Source organism: Barbus barbus, assembly GCF_936440315.1.
Source record: "Barbus barbus genome assembly, chromosome: 19".
Taxonomy (NCBI): domain Eukaryota; kingdom Metazoa; phylum Chordata; class Actinopteri; order Cypriniformes; family Cyprinidae; genus Barbus; species Barbus barbus.
The window spans coordinates 27071909-27087618 of NC_136747.1; the positions used below are offsets into that span (position 1 = coordinate 27071909).

At 37.9% G+C, this 15710-nt stretch overlaps 1 protein-coding gene across 1 annotated transcript; it reads left to right on the forward strand.

The window, feature by feature from the left end:
• Positions 1 to 4297: 4297 nt before the first annotated feature.
• Positions 4298 to 14162, forward strand: LOC306885228 (leucine-rich repeat-containing protein 3B). The gene is made up of 2 exons (XM_079441629.1): positions 4298 to 4498; positions 9331 to 14162. Exon 2 carries the CDS (start codon positions 9444 to 9446, stop codon positions 10227 to 10229), a length of 786 nt encoding a protein of 261 aa, XP_079297755.1. The 5' UTR covers positions 4298 to 4498; positions 9331 to 9443; the 3' UTR covers positions 10230 to 14162.
• The last annotated feature ends 1548 nt before the right edge of the window (positions 14163 to 15710 follow it).

Sequence of the window (15710 nt, forward strand, 5' to 3'; positions counted from 1 at the left end):
TGACAAATTATGATTATGCATATTGAGTTTTCTGTGTTTATTTTGCTTGCAGGTTAATGCAGGAAGAGCTCTGGTGCAGCATCCATTACTGATAATGCTTCATTCTGAGAGCATTTGAAGTCTTGTAAAGTTGCTTTGGGACCCATGGTGGACATTTACTTTCCTGCTCCATTAAGAAGAGCTGGCATAAAGACTGTCATCGTCAATAATACATTATTATTGGGTCCAGTGAACCAGATCGAACACAATTATAGGAGCCCAAAGTCAAAGGAAGAATTATTAATGAGAATGTTCTGAACACTTGTTTTTTTTACGGTTCAAGTTTATTGATGTGAAGCATATTCCACAATGCAGTGCGTTTAACTTGACCTTCCATTTCTAGTATGAAAAACAAACCAATCAAAGATTTTAACATGTCTTTTGTGATCGATTGTTTGACCAAACAAAAATAAATACATTTTAGTACAAAAATGCAAAATAGCATTATTCACTATCAATAATGAATGCTTCACCAGGGCTCTTCCTGCATTCATTTTCAAGCAAAACAAACACAGCATATTGAATATGCATTATTATAATCATTGTAAACCCTGATTCTGTTCAATGCATGCCATCATATTTGATCATGTTTACTTATTTCTGAGATTTGTTTAAACATGCAATATGGTGAGATCATATGGCAGAAGTCTTGCTTAGTATAGTTTAAACTGTATAACACTATTTGAAATGTTTATTTTTATTTTATTATTCAGTTTTTTTAATAGTGTAACATCACTGTAAGAAAAAATCTATTGAAAAACAGAAATTATTATATTATATTATATATGCAGTCAGCCATAAGCAGTAGCATTATTCCATTCCACACATATCCTCTGCCGCCGCCTTCCATTTTTCATCAATGGATGATGGCAGAATAAATAACAGTTTTATCATGCGATCTCCCTCATTGACGGTTCGAGCGGTAGATGTTTTCCGAGAGGTCAGATCTGTGACACCGCTCATGTTCTGCATTGATCAGCGTGACCTTTTACTGAGTTTAAAGTTCGGATCAGAGCCGCCGAGGATTATTGTAAATGATCGGAATAATTCAGGGGTCAAAAGCGGGTCGGAGGAGATCTGAAACATTTAAATCACGTTACGTGAGGAAAATGTTCCTTTAGGGAGGTTGAAAACATTGTGTGGAAATGGTCATGCAATATGCAGAGCGATAAAATGGGAAAAAGCTATTTATTGCATCTATCAGAGGTGAGTGCATACCATCAGATGGAGTAGAAGCACGTATCACATCTCTACAGCAATATAATAATCAGAAATGTAGACATTAAAACACTCAGCAGAGATGTTGGATGGGCACATTGATCCAAGCATCATATTCACTTTAAAGTGATAATGTGATGTTGCATAGCTTTTTAAAAATAGTTTGTGAAGTATAGTTTGCTGAATGCAACACTAAACGTTTCTAAAAGTACTGTGGTGTGCTACATCGCCTCACTATGTTGCATGTTTAATTCAGCGAGTGCCATAGTAACATGTGCAGCATAAACTTGGACATTAAAAAAATAAAGATTATTGGAGTATATCTGACCAAATTTAAAATTTTATTCAATGTGTTATTTGGCATTTCTTTGTATAGTTCTTTGTGAATCCTATACATCAAATTATTTTCAGTGTGCTGCCAAAAGTACACACATACGGATAAAAAATTTATAACCTGAATATACATGTAATATACTGTAAGTCGCTTTGGATAAAAGCATCTGCTAAATGCATAAATGTAATGCATCCTATGCATATTGCATACTGCAAAAAGGTGAGTAATAGGCAGTGTCATTCCAAACAGCCAAAGAGAGAAATTACATGTGCATGTGTTTGCACAGGGTCTATGTACAGGAGATGCACGATGTGTTGTTATTAGGTCTAATTAGGCTAATTTACTCACACAGACTGTCTGATGTGTGTGGCCTCGATTCAGCAGTGATTGTATCCGGATGCGGTTAAAGACTGATGACCGGCCACCTCTTCACACATCATCACATACCTGCTTATTGGCTGCAAAATAATTAGCCACTTAGTATGCAAATGAGCATTACAAAGCATGACCTTTCAAAAGCAGGAATGTAAATGTCTTGTTCCCAATCAGTCCCTTTGCAAATTAATGAAAGAGCAGTTCGGGTTTGTCTGCCGTTCTTTTGTTTTGCTTTGGTTTGTTTGCCAATCAAATTCAATGTATCGATGCCACACGGAATGGAGGGAAAACTCTAAATTACATGCTACACAGGCAACCTGCCAATTTGGTTCTTGAAAATCATATCGAGCCATAATACGCAGCTGTAGTTGGAGCGAAACCCATTTACTGTGCTGCAAAACACTCTTTTTGCTTTGATGAAGTGTAAGGTGCATGAAACACAATTATTTTCGCAACGATAAAAAAGTTTATCTTTTGTGCTGACGTTTTTGATTTATTGTGTTTTTAAGACCTCGGTTTGCAAGATCAGCTGGTTTAAACGACCAGTAACTGCATCTTCAGTTCATTTGGTGCTGATGGATGTTTTTCTGTCATAACGGCGTTTGATCACCTTTATGTTGACTAATTGGCTACAATGATTGATATTTGGTGCAATGCAAGTTTCTCTAACGGATGAGCTGCCTTTATTGCAGACAGACAGTGTTTGTCAAGGACTAATTGTTGGGTTTGCACGGCACGCTGACATTGAATGAGTACTGAGACAGCTCCTCGTGCATTAAACACGCCGCTTGATGGTATTTACAGTAAAACTATCAAAACAGTTACTGAACCGTGGAGCTGAAGCGATTATGATTGATCATGAGTGGTTTCATATCACTAATGTGTCATTTAGCTGATGCCGACACGCAGTGCAGGGTCAACCTGGAGTATCCTGAGGTTAAAAACCTCTTCAAGGGCACATTCGTGACGGCTCGTGTGTCAGTCGTTGAGAGAGTTTGAAGCTTCAGTCATTTAGTTGCTCAGATTTTAACCCCTATGCTGAGTTACTTGTTTTCAGCTCAAAATTGTAATAGAAAACTGCTGTCATGTGCAGAATGCATGTTGAAAAGCACTGAAAAACAGCTTTTATAAAAAGTCCCATGCAGGTAACATGGTACAATAATGGTATCAGCTTATTTTAATGTAAAGTTGTGCTAAATAGGTTATTTAATATCAGGATTCAGTGTGACAACATGCCCCAGTGATCAACGTGTATTCAACAAACTAAATTTTTTGTCCTGTGTAATAATGGCTAAAATGTTCAATATATTTTATTTTTGTTTGTCAACATTTTAATGGTTTTGTCTGCACAGAAACTGACTTAAACTATCGTCATATTATACCCCACTTAAGTACCATGTAAATACACTCTTAAAACTAAAGGTTCTTTATTGGCATCAGTGGTTCTATGAAGAACCTTGAACATCCATAGAACCTTTAAAATGCAGAAAAGGTTCTTTAGATTTTTTAAATGTCCACTGAAAGGTTCACTGCAAAAACACCCTTTTGGCATCTTTATTTTTAAGAGTGTAGGCTAATCACTTGATACCCTCTAGGTAGGTTAAAGTAACAAAACATTAGTAATAATGACAATAATAATAATTATATTTATAAATTTAGAAATCTCTAACATTCAATGACTTTACCAGAGTAGCCTACTTTTTTATGAGTACCTGAGCGCTTAGACAAGTCTCAAAACGTGTTTCAGGTGGATTTCCTGTCTCATATTTTCGTGGAAAGGCTAATTTCGACTATTTAAAGCCGAAAATGACAGAAACAAGGGCTGGAGTCACACAAACACACGCACACACGCGCACACACTACGCGCGCGCTACCGAAAGAATCCGGTCTCTTGGGAAGGACAATTCATTTAGCGAATCGGTTCGTTCAGATGACTCGTTTCAGTGAGCTGATTGTTTTGATCACAAAGAGTTCCTAGAAGTCAATTTTATTTTATTTTTGTTTGTTTTTCTTAGCGGGGCGTTTTCTACGTAGATATGCAATATGATATGTATGCTAATTTTAGTGAATAAAACATTAACAACAAATTGATCTTGAACTCGTGCAAACAGGTGTTTCATTAGCATGATCCAAAACATGGATAACAGTGATTATGTGGATTCTCTTACGGTTTCAGAAGCATCGGTGCAATTATGTTATGTATAATACTAATATAAATAGTTCTTAACATCGTAAACTATTTTGTTCCTCCCAAAGACTGATGAATAAACGCTGCGAATCGGCTCGACTGAATCACTCCGAGGAATCGGTTCAAAAGGACCATTCGCTCGCGATTCAGACGCCACTACCACGGCGCGATCGAACCCCTCCCAGTTACTCCCGTGGCTTTTGCCACGAACATCAGGCAACAATCTCCAAATATGAGAGAGCTCACGTGAAATAACGAGCGAGGGCGTCACATCATATGTTTGAATGAATCCCCGAGGATGTGAGAGTCACGGATGCGGCGATCGATGAGTGTTTCTGTCGCAGGTAAGAGACAAACGCATGTCGCCTGTTGCTCAGCCACAAATAAACACACATGATAGATAGAGACTGACATGAATTCGTCTGTGTCACATATGCATTTTGCATGCTGAGAACTATATGGTAGCCTATAAAATGAGCTTATTGCACGCGCGCCAGCTGGTGATTGCATGTGAGTGAATTATTGCACCGTTTCTAATGATGTGCACCTTTTGAATAGCAATTGACAGGTCATTGATGGCTTTTATTGTGCCATTTGGATTTGCAGTGCAGCTGGCATGTCTGATTTATCTATGCCAGCCATGCACGAGCAACTTATTTGCAGTTATTGATTCTTCTCATAATGGCACTAATGATCATGTTTATTGCATGCAATGCTTCACGTTCACAAGGGTGTGGAGATCCTCAGCTGTAATCTGCAAGATCGCTCTTCGCTGCTTTACAAGTCGAGAAAAGTTATTTTCAGCACTTAGCTTTTTGATTTCGACCTGCCTTTGAGATGCTGTCTGCTTGTGAAATTACTGGAAGAAGGCTATGTTCCCTTTGATCACACCGGAGGGGTCAGATTTCATGCCAGAGCCACTAGGATTAAATCAGGGATAATGCATTGGATCAAAGCTCTGATGCTGCTCATATCTGATTGGATTGTTATTATATTTGACACTAGACGCCTTCAAAGTCAGATTCAAATCTGCTGTTTGAACTGAGCAATTTGATTCTTTGTGCTGCAAGATCTCCCTGATTTAATACTTCTCTCAAATCCAATGAGAAGTATAATGCATATGTTGCATGCATAAAATGCATCAAAAGAAATATAGGTACGATTTCTCCACCAGACGTTGCTTGTTTATGTGGAAGTCGAATAAAATATCAGCCAAACATTATTTTCGCACTGATTCAAAGCTGTATTGAATGAATGAATCATTGCGAGCACAAGAAACCTATTATATTTTCTTTCCCCGGCTACATAATCTTCACATTATGAACTTTAATGTGTTATGATGATGGCAATGGTAGTGATGGTAAAAGCTTTACAATCTGTTTGGCTTTCTTAGAGCTGTAACCTAGATCCAAGCTCTGCCTGTTAATCTGGATCAATGTGTTTTAATATTAAAACTCTCATTGATCCATTGTCTCATTATCACTCTTCCATTCATGCACTCATTCTTATAATGTCAACAGCATCTGTAATTTATGTAATTCTTAACCAGTATCTAGTAAATATCTACACATCCAAAATAGATGCTCCCCGGAAGTAAATTACATGCAATATTAATACTTGAGAATGCATCTTGTGTAGATGTTTTAAATGTTTAAAGTCGGCACAAACTCAAAAGTCAACAAATTTTCTAAATGCATGTTATTGATCTTATGGTGAATGATTTATCAATGCATTTGTTTCTTTAAAAACAACAACAACGGGGCATTGTTGGGTAAAATGACAGACTTCAACAATCATTTAAGTCTGCTTACACCCCCTCTGCTTTAATAAAATGAACTATTTCTACAGTAATTCTACAGTAATTTGGTTAGCTGTAACTTAATGTGAAAAAATTCTAAATTACATTTAATTATATTTAATAATTTAATAATACTCTACTATATTTATATTTATAATACATTACAAAATAATATGCATTTTTGTAGTTTAACAATGCATGTCAATTAAAATTTTACTATATGTTAAAATAAAAATGCATTAAAATATGATTAATCATATTTTAATAATATAGACCTATTTTAAAAGTGTGAATCACCAGCACATTATTTTCCTTATTTATATTAAATTATGTAAAGTGTTTAATAAAATTCTATTTTAGTATATTTGTTATTTTAATATAATTGTTTTAATAGTAAAATATTTGAATAACCACATGGATTACCTTTACTATAACTGTATATTTATAATAAATTACGTACATATTTTTTGGTAATTTAACAATATATATAATTTTAATAATCACATTTCAATATATTTTTTATCTAATTTTAGTACTAAAATGCGAGTCACCTTTACTGTAACTGTTAATTTCTATTAAATTGTATAATTTTTTGTCAGTAAATGTAAAATCTGATTATATTAAAATACTAATAGATTAAAACGAAATATTTGTGTATAATCATGTTTTAGTAGTAAAAAGTGTGAATCGCGTTATGAATTCCCTTTAACATTGTCACCTACATGATATCCCACAGCTGGCATTTAATATACAGCTGCTAGATTTATTTACTTATTTTTGTCATATCAATAAACAGAAAATAAGGTCTGCTTGGTTTAAGATCAAGCTTTCTTATAAAGTGATCACAGACTAAACCTCAGACTATCAGATTCATCCATGCAGAGGAGCAATGTCAAACTAAAAATCTCTCTCCATAAGAAACTGCAGTTTTATGTTTAAACAACAAATGATCATAGAGAGCCCAGATGGTTCATAAGTAAGGGATAATATACAATCATAATGGCAGAATAAACCCAGACAGCGTGATCAGGACCCTGACGTGAGGCCGGTAAATGTATAACAAATAGACATGGGTTATTGATTTGAGAGGAAATTATTATATTAGAATACTACTTCGAATACGAGCACAGCTTTATTTGAAACATCAGTTTCCTGGATGAGTGGTCTTTTATGCTTTGTTGCCATGGGCAACAGTCATCAATCAGGAATATAGTGCGATAGTCGGGTTCTGGAAGTAAAAATTCCATTCATTTTCTGCATGGAGCAATTAATTTTTTTAACGATAACTCCTAAACCTGTAAAGACAGATGCACAGAGCTCAGAGGTTGTTAATTGATGGTATGTGCTTTTGTTGAATTGGTCTTGCTATGCTTTCAAAATAGTCATATTTATATACACATGAATATTTTGCAATATACTGTTTCTTTAATTCTTTAAAGGAGTATTGTTTTTGTAGTGCTTCCCTTACGATAATGAACTATGCTTAATTTTCCATAGGGTTAATGCGATTGTAGTTCTTTCCTCATTAAAGTTTTTAAATACACAGTCTTGTCTTTTTGTCTGATTTTCAGATATTTTTTTGCTTCAAATCAAAGTTTTTAAGGATGTGATTCACCTCTGAGCCTGTTGGTTTGGTTAATGGCTCATAATGCTTTAACCAAGACCTTTTTTGATCGCTGTGGGGGAAAAAAATGAGTGAAAAAACCCTTCCAGAACTGAAAAAGTGGCCAAGCACTAATGCATTTGATTTGACAGCAGAAAGACACAGCTGACCAATCAGAATCATTCCAGAGAGCCGTGTCATAATATCATCTATTTGTATTTGCCTCCTGGATTTAATTGCATTTGGGATTCATCTAGAATTCATCTCAATTCACAGAATATTTTGTTGTTGACAGTTTATGAGTGATATGTTTTTTCTCTCTAATTTTCTGTGATGGCCTGTCAGTTGTAATAGTTTGCTCCATAACGCATGAGATCTGCCATCATATATCCCATGTGGCATATCCACGCATTACATCAGCCGGACAGGGGCCTAAGAGTCATTCAGTCAGTCCACACTGGCCCTCAAGAGCCTCGGGCAACACACACACACACTTGACTCAGCTCTAGTGAACAGTCACTGAGCATGTCATGTCTGGACTGCTGGGATACTTATTTTTACATCACTATTGATTCATCTGCATTTGTCTTTCAGCTCTAAAATTAGAAACTGCTTCCCATGCATGATGCAAACAAAAGGTCCAGATGTGCGTGCCTCTGTAAACCAGCATATTTTGCTCCGCTAAATCAGTCTGCTGATATTTCCGTGCACTAAATGTATCGGGCTCAGAAATGTGCATCGCTCACCTTTCAGTTGTTTACATCAATCCGTGATTGGTGTCATGTTAATTATAGCTCTCCCTCCCCGCCTGAAATACAACCGGTTTATGTTAGGTGACCTTAATTATGTTTCTGTAATGTCTCAATGAGTGCCTTCATGATGCTGTTTAGTTTGCCTGACTAGTTGCTTAATTTAAAGTAGTTAAACTGCAGTCAAGCTGTCTGGGATTGGAGTTGTTCGCTTATTGGTCTATTGAGTGATAAAAATATTTTTGTTTAATGAATAAACCCTGACGGGGTGATCAGTGGTGGGTTTTGTGTTAATCTGAGGGGGTTTATTGTGCAATAATGCCTGATTGACTGTAAATTATCCCTTAGATAACTACAGTACACTCAAGCTATCTAAGGAGGGAAATGTCTCTCTCTCTCTCTCTCTCTCTCTCTATATATATATATATATATATATATATATATATACACACACACTATCCAATGATGTAATTTATTTGTACAATCAGAGGAATATCTATCAGACACAACAACAAGGGTATTGTAGTTGACACTAAATGCATCTAAAAACAGTGTGAATTTGTGATTTTTGCTTGCATGTAGTTTTATAAAGTACAAGGTTTTAGTGATGATTACTGAATGCACAACTAATTATGTATGTTCTGTTATAGGCCCACTGTATTCATTCTGTCTGCATTTATGTGCCGTTTGTCAAATCGTACATGAAATCTGTTTTAATAAAAAAAATTACTGTAAATACTAGTTATTGAACAATATGGGTTGTCAATGCCCAATGTTTACAGGGTGACCGATATAATGCTGATTTTATACAATATAGTAGATTTTGCTTAGACTTTAGTAAGCCACATAGCGCTTATTGTTACACTGATGTCAGTTTTCCTGACAAGCCTCTCTGAGGTCTGTATGTTCCCTATGTTCAGTGGCACATTCTCTTCGAGAGGTGATGGAGGAGAGGTGTCATTCCCACCCATAAATTAGCTCGCCGACTTGTTAAGTGTATGCATTCACTGTCTTCTCCCTCCGCAGGCTCAAACAGACGATGAGAGTTGACGAGATCCACAGCTCTTGATGACGACGCGGTCCCGCTATGGGGCTTCCGTGAACGGCCCGGGCGTCGAGTATGTTGACTGTCTGTCAGCATGACGCCATTGGACCTGTGGCTTTCCCGCTCCATCCCCATGTGTCTGCTGCTGCAGAGCCTGGTGCTCATGGTCCTGTGCTTTCCGTCTGCCAGCACCTGTCCCAAGGGTTGCACCTGCCAGCGCTCCGAAAGCCCTCCGCACGGCCTCAACGTCACCTGTAGTCTGTCACGCTTGAAGGAGATCCCGCCCGACGTCCCGCCAGACACTCAGCTGCTGCAGCTGGACCGAAACCACATATCCCTGGTGCCCGATCGCATATTTCATGGCTTGAGGATGCTTCGGAGGCTCAATCTCTCCCATAATGCTGTGGAAACCCTCGGCGAGGGGGCGTTTGTCGGCTTGGAGGGCTCTCTGGAAATCCTGGACCTTTCCCACAACCGGATCACTAGCGTGCACAAGGACGCGTTCGCACGGCTGAAGGCACGTGTGATGGTGGACAACAACCCTTGGCATTGCGACTGCGCCCTGCAGCAGGCGCTGGGCGGCATGGCGCACAACCATGAGGCCGCCACGCGCGTGCTGTGCCGTAGTTCAGAGCTGAGGGACCAGGAGGGCCAACCGTTCCTCGCCGTGGACGCGGACTTGTGCAACCTGGCCAAGCGGACCACCGACTACGCTATGTTGGTGACCATGTTTGGCTGGTTTGCGATGGTTATCTCTTACGTTGTGTACTATGTACGGCAGAACCAGGAAGACGCGAGACGACACCTTGAGTACCTGAAATCACTTCCCAGCAAGCCCAAGAAACCGGATGAACCGGAGGACATCAGCACGGTCGTGTGACGTTACGGAGATGGCACAATGCCAGAGACTAAAGGCCGTTCACATCAAGGATGATAACGATAACTATAAGAGAATGCGGAAGTTATCGTAATAGTTATCGTTCTTAGCATGAACGGGCCTTAAATGAGGATTTTGATTAATCTGAAGCGAATCGTAAATGTTGTCTAGCATACTACACCCGTCTTCTCTTTTTCCAATGTGCTTTCCTGTTTCTGAGTATGTATTTAGAACAATTTGTGATACTCTTCCAACCCTTTGTCCTTACGAGAGAGCGAGAGAGTCTTTTAAACGCGACGTCCAGGTGGCATTAAAACAATCGCAAAGTTGTCCTTTAAACGTGGTCCAATCCCACATTTAGAGCGAGAACTTGTCTTCAGGCACATTGACACGAGTAATTTTCTATTTTAACTAGTCAGTCGGAACAGATCGTCAATCATTAAGCGTCGCTAATGACCAGTACAGGTATTTTGAGAAATCAAATCTCAGGTGCAAATGTTGATAGACTCCAATGATTTGTAAAACTCTACGATGTTTTGATGCTACCAAGTTTTGTAAGACAAATGATACTCCAGGCATGTGCACATTCGCTACAATCGCGAATCATTTTACGACCTTTTAAAAGGCGTGCCGTACCCTTTATTAGTGAAACGACGGTACATTTCTTCAAACGTTCTAAAACTATTATTGTGATCCTGTGCATTTAAGTTTTTGTTTTGTTTTCACGTTAAAACTCGTGCACATTCAATCGTGAATCGTTGAGTCGTAGAGCACAGCAGTGCTGGTGTGGTGCTTGTCATGTGATTCTCGGAACCGTAGTCGAGGAACGTAGTTGATACCTCCATCCGAGTCTTTTGTCGGTAACGTTACTTGTGAGGCTCATTGTCGGTGTCGTAACTCACCGTGCGTAAAAAGAGGCTCCCAAGCCCTGTGTTAGTCATGTGTAATCTACGAGACGGAGAGTGTGTTTTTGTAAACGTAAGGCTGCATCCCTGAAACAAAACTCTCGCTTAACATTAGACATCCAGGACATAAAATATACATCCTGGACAAGGAACTTCAGCTTCCCCTTGCGCTGTGGCAGTAGGGTCATTGGTGCTCAGTGATATTATTGTGTGTGTACAGTAATTCGGGCCGGTCGCGAGCAGAAAATTACAGCTGTCACTCTGTTACTGGCCTCATTCTTACGGCTGACTGCCGAGTCCAGCAAAGCAAAGCCCTGGGGAGCGCTAGAGGATAGAAAGACAGCAAGAGAAGAGAGGAAATGGAAAACAGGATGCTGGGAACAAGTTCTGGAAGAAATCAGAGCCCTTATGAAAACGTATTGTGGTGGTACCATGATATAGTAAGTTTCAGATGGCTTTCATGTATCGTTGCATTCACTTGATCCGAAGATACTGTGGTATTTCCATGATTACAATGTCCAAAAGCTGTTAGTACTGTGGTGGCGTCCAAAACAAATGGTATTATTATGAATGCAGCCGTGTACTTCTATTCAAAATTGGGGAATCAAATGTAAAATTTAAAACATTGGTCATTGGGAAAGAAATGACATTCAAAATATGTTTGTACCATGTCCATAAATTGGAAATACTATAGTAGTGTCCATGATTGTGTCCAAAAAACATGTTATTATAATGGATGCAACCATTTATATTCAAGATTGGGGAACCAAAGGTTAAATTTAAAGCATTGATCATTGGGAAAAATATAGCCAATCTGAATATATTAGTACCATGTCCACAAATTGGAAATACTATGATAAATTTTAATACTATGTTAGCATGCATATATATAATTCAAGATTGTGGACAAAATGTAAAGCATTGATCATTGGGAAAAAATACCAGAATACTAGTACCCTGTCCACAAATTAGAAATACTTTGGTAGTTTTTGATACCATGCTAGTTTCCAAAAACATGGTAGTGCTATGGATGCAACCATATATATTCAAGATTGGGGGACTAAATGTAAAGCATTGATCACTGGGGAAAAGAAACTGCTAATCATAATAAATTAGTACCATGTGCACAAATTGGAAATACTGCAGTGTCCAAAAAACATAATTTTTATTCAAGATTGGGGAACCAAATGTAAAATGTAAAGAACTGATCATTGGACGAAATACTGCCAATCAGAATACATTATGTCCACAAATTGGAAATTCTATTGTAGTTTTACCATACTAGTGTCCAGAAAAACATGGCAATTTTATGGATGCAACCATATATATTCAAGATTGGGGGACAAATGTAAAATGTAAAAGCATTGAATGTTATCAGAGAATGTTAGTATCTTTAAATGTCCAAAAGGTGTAAATACTATGGTACAGCAGTTTTAATACCATGGCAGTACCATGGTACCATGTGCACAAATTGGAAATACTGTGGTAGTTTTCAGTACCATCATGGTAGTGTCTAAAAAAACATGGTGGGCAACCATATATTCAAGATCGGAGGACCCAATGTAAAATGTAAAGCATTGATTATTGGGGATAAAATTGCCATCAGAATATTTATTAGTACCGTATCCACAAATTGGAAATACTATAGTTGTTTTGTGTGTGGAATGAGCATTGTTTCTTTATTCTAACTTCATCATTGTGTATCCAGTGAAGTGCTTTAAAAAAAAAAAAAAAATCTTTTTGAACGGTAATTAAATTCCAAGGTTGGTGCCGTTATAATAATGACGTTTGATCGTGGCATCGGTTCATCAGAAACGTTAGGAGAACTTTAGAAGAACATTAGGAGAACCCGACTTCACTGTAGATAAAGAGCTTGTCGTTTGCATAGGAAGGTACCTGAAATCCCTTTAAAGAATCGTGTTTGAATGTACTTATCTAGTCTTTTGCCTTGTCTAACTGCGGTTGTTCTACACGCTGTATTGTTCTGGGAAAAAAAGCTGTTTCTCAATGCAGACTCCACAGTGAAGCACGCTGTAGCCAAGGACACGGGGGAGAGATTTTCTAAGTGCCTGAAATACTCGTTTATAAGTCTCTCATTCTTCCAGCTACCGATAACTTTGCTTTGAAACATTTTGTTCGGTCTCGCCTAACTCGAGTCTACACGGCCTCAAATGGGATATGTCTTTACTGCACAAAGATATGGGAAAACGAATGAAGTTAGCAACTTACTGGAGGTCTTTTAGAGTGGCATTGTTACGAGATGTTGTTCTTCCTGTTTTCTTAAGGCCTTTTCACATGATTCGTGTCACGAATCAAAACAAAGACGCATCTAACTTTTTCTCTAAATGTCATGATATGCATTTGACGTTCCAGAACCAGATATGCACATCAGTTTATCTTCCATCTTGTTTTGATTTTCACATTGGATGCATATCTTTGGGAAATAGCTGGTTGTTGTATAGAAAGGTCAAAATCAAGATTGTTTGACCACACAATGTGGCGCAGCTGTGTCCTAACCAAGTTAACCATCTTTAACGTGTAAATGTGAGATTTTGTCCAAACCAAAACGCAAATTTCTGGACATTTTCGCTTTCTGTATTAAATGAACATCAAATATGATCTGTAATGCTTGTGATTGTGTCCCATTGCACAGCATTTTTGCATTCACTGAGGACAGAAAAACTACTTGCTGTTGAAAACGTACTGCACCTGCTCAGGACGCAGTTTAATGCTTCGCTGCATTGATTTTGATGCATCGGGGGAACCAAACGCGAATCATGTGAAAGGGCTTTTATTGGAAAAAAGTAGAGGAGAGTTGCGGCATGTGTTTCTTCCTTTGTTAGTTACTTTTTATTTTTTAAGTAATTTCTTGATTTTGTGTACAATTTATTTGGCTTGGTATTCATCAAACTGACTTCTGCTTAAAAAAGTGACATACCTTGAAGACGCAAAGCTGGAGGAGGACCAATGGTACATCTCATTGTAAACGCATGATGTAGAGAAAATGAAATAAAAGATTAATTTACACTGTTCCTGGTATACATAGACTATTTTTTCGTCTCTGTTCCAAAACCTAGCGAGCTGCCTTCATGGGGGGTATTTTAAATGCATGTCTGAAGCTTGAGACAGCAAAATTATGCTTCTTTTTAAGGCATGTTAAGAGATTGACTGTAAGATGCATGTGTTTTTCACACTGAAGTATTAACATATAATTAGTTATACATTCATTAAAATTTAACCAACATGCAGAGCCAACAATATCATCAAAACCACAAAAAACACATGCTAATATTTATTTCTCGTTTAGGTGAAAAAAAGCATGCATGGTGTCAAATTTGCATCCAGTGGCAATTCCCAGGCGCTAAGATGCAAAGTAGAGGATCATGAATAAAACAAGGGCCAAATTCTGACAAGAGGCCAAATCTGAGAGGATTGAAATGAAAACAAAAGCGTTTGAAGGGAGACGAAACATGGTTTGTCACGGGTTCAGTGAAAAGCACCATCAAATCTCTGACACTGACATCTGTTGTCCTTTTTCATCTGAAGTGTGGACGCCTATTATCATCGCGCCGAGTCTAAAATGGGACCACAAATTGGATCTATTTTTAAGGCGGTTTAAGCTGTGACAAGTTGAGCCTTATGGTGAGCTTCTAAAATGATTCCCATTTCTGAGGGGCAAACACGTTCGGATCTGTCGGAGGGTGTTATGCTCAAGGGATAATTGTAAAGATTTCAAGTGGATTTAATGATTTGTAATCAATTTGCAAGCTATAAAAAACTTTATAACAGATAGTTAACTAACACTAAAACCATAAAGAACTTTAAGTACTTGAAATAAAATAAAAAAACTTTAACTTAAATTATATATATATATATATATATATATGCAACTTCAGCTTCAACTTTCCTTATTTCACAAACTATTATGCATCCATCCATCCATTATCTCCCGCTTATCCGGAATCGGGTCACGGGGGCAACCCAGACTTCCCTCTCTCCGGCCACTTCGTCCAGCTCTTCCAGGGGGATCCCAAGGCGTTCCCAGGCCAGCCGAGAGACATAGTCTCTCCAACGTGTCCTGGGTCTTCCCCGAGGTCTCTTCCCGGTGGGACATGCCCGGAACACCTCCCCAGGGAGGCGTCCAGGAGGCATCCTAGCCAGATGCCCGAGCCACCTCATCTAGCTCCTCTCGATGCAGACAAACTATTACATAAACTAAAATAAAATTAATAAAACAAAAAATAAATACGTCAAAAGTGCAAAAATTTTAACTGAAGTTCAAATGAAAATGCAAAATTATAAAAAAAATTATTCAAAACATGCATAAAAACTGTAATAATACCTCAATGATACTAAAATGCTCAAAGTCTGAAACTAGTATTGGATAGCAAAGCATCAAAAGCAAGTTGTGTGGAAGTACGAATCACAGTGTCACAATAGTTTTTGTCAAATGTTTTGCACATAATACTTGCTATTAAAATGTTTTCATGTTCTCGGTTTTGAAATGTTCTCACATTTGGTTTATTGCGAGAGAAAACCCAGTATTCATGATCATATTACAGGTCACATCTTCACAGTT

What these genes read in the sequence shown, in the direction of transcription:
- LOC306885228 (XM_079441629.1), top strand. Translation starts at nt 9,444, where the DNA reads ATGACGCCATTGGACCTGTGGCTTTCCCGCTCCATCCCCATGTGTCTG.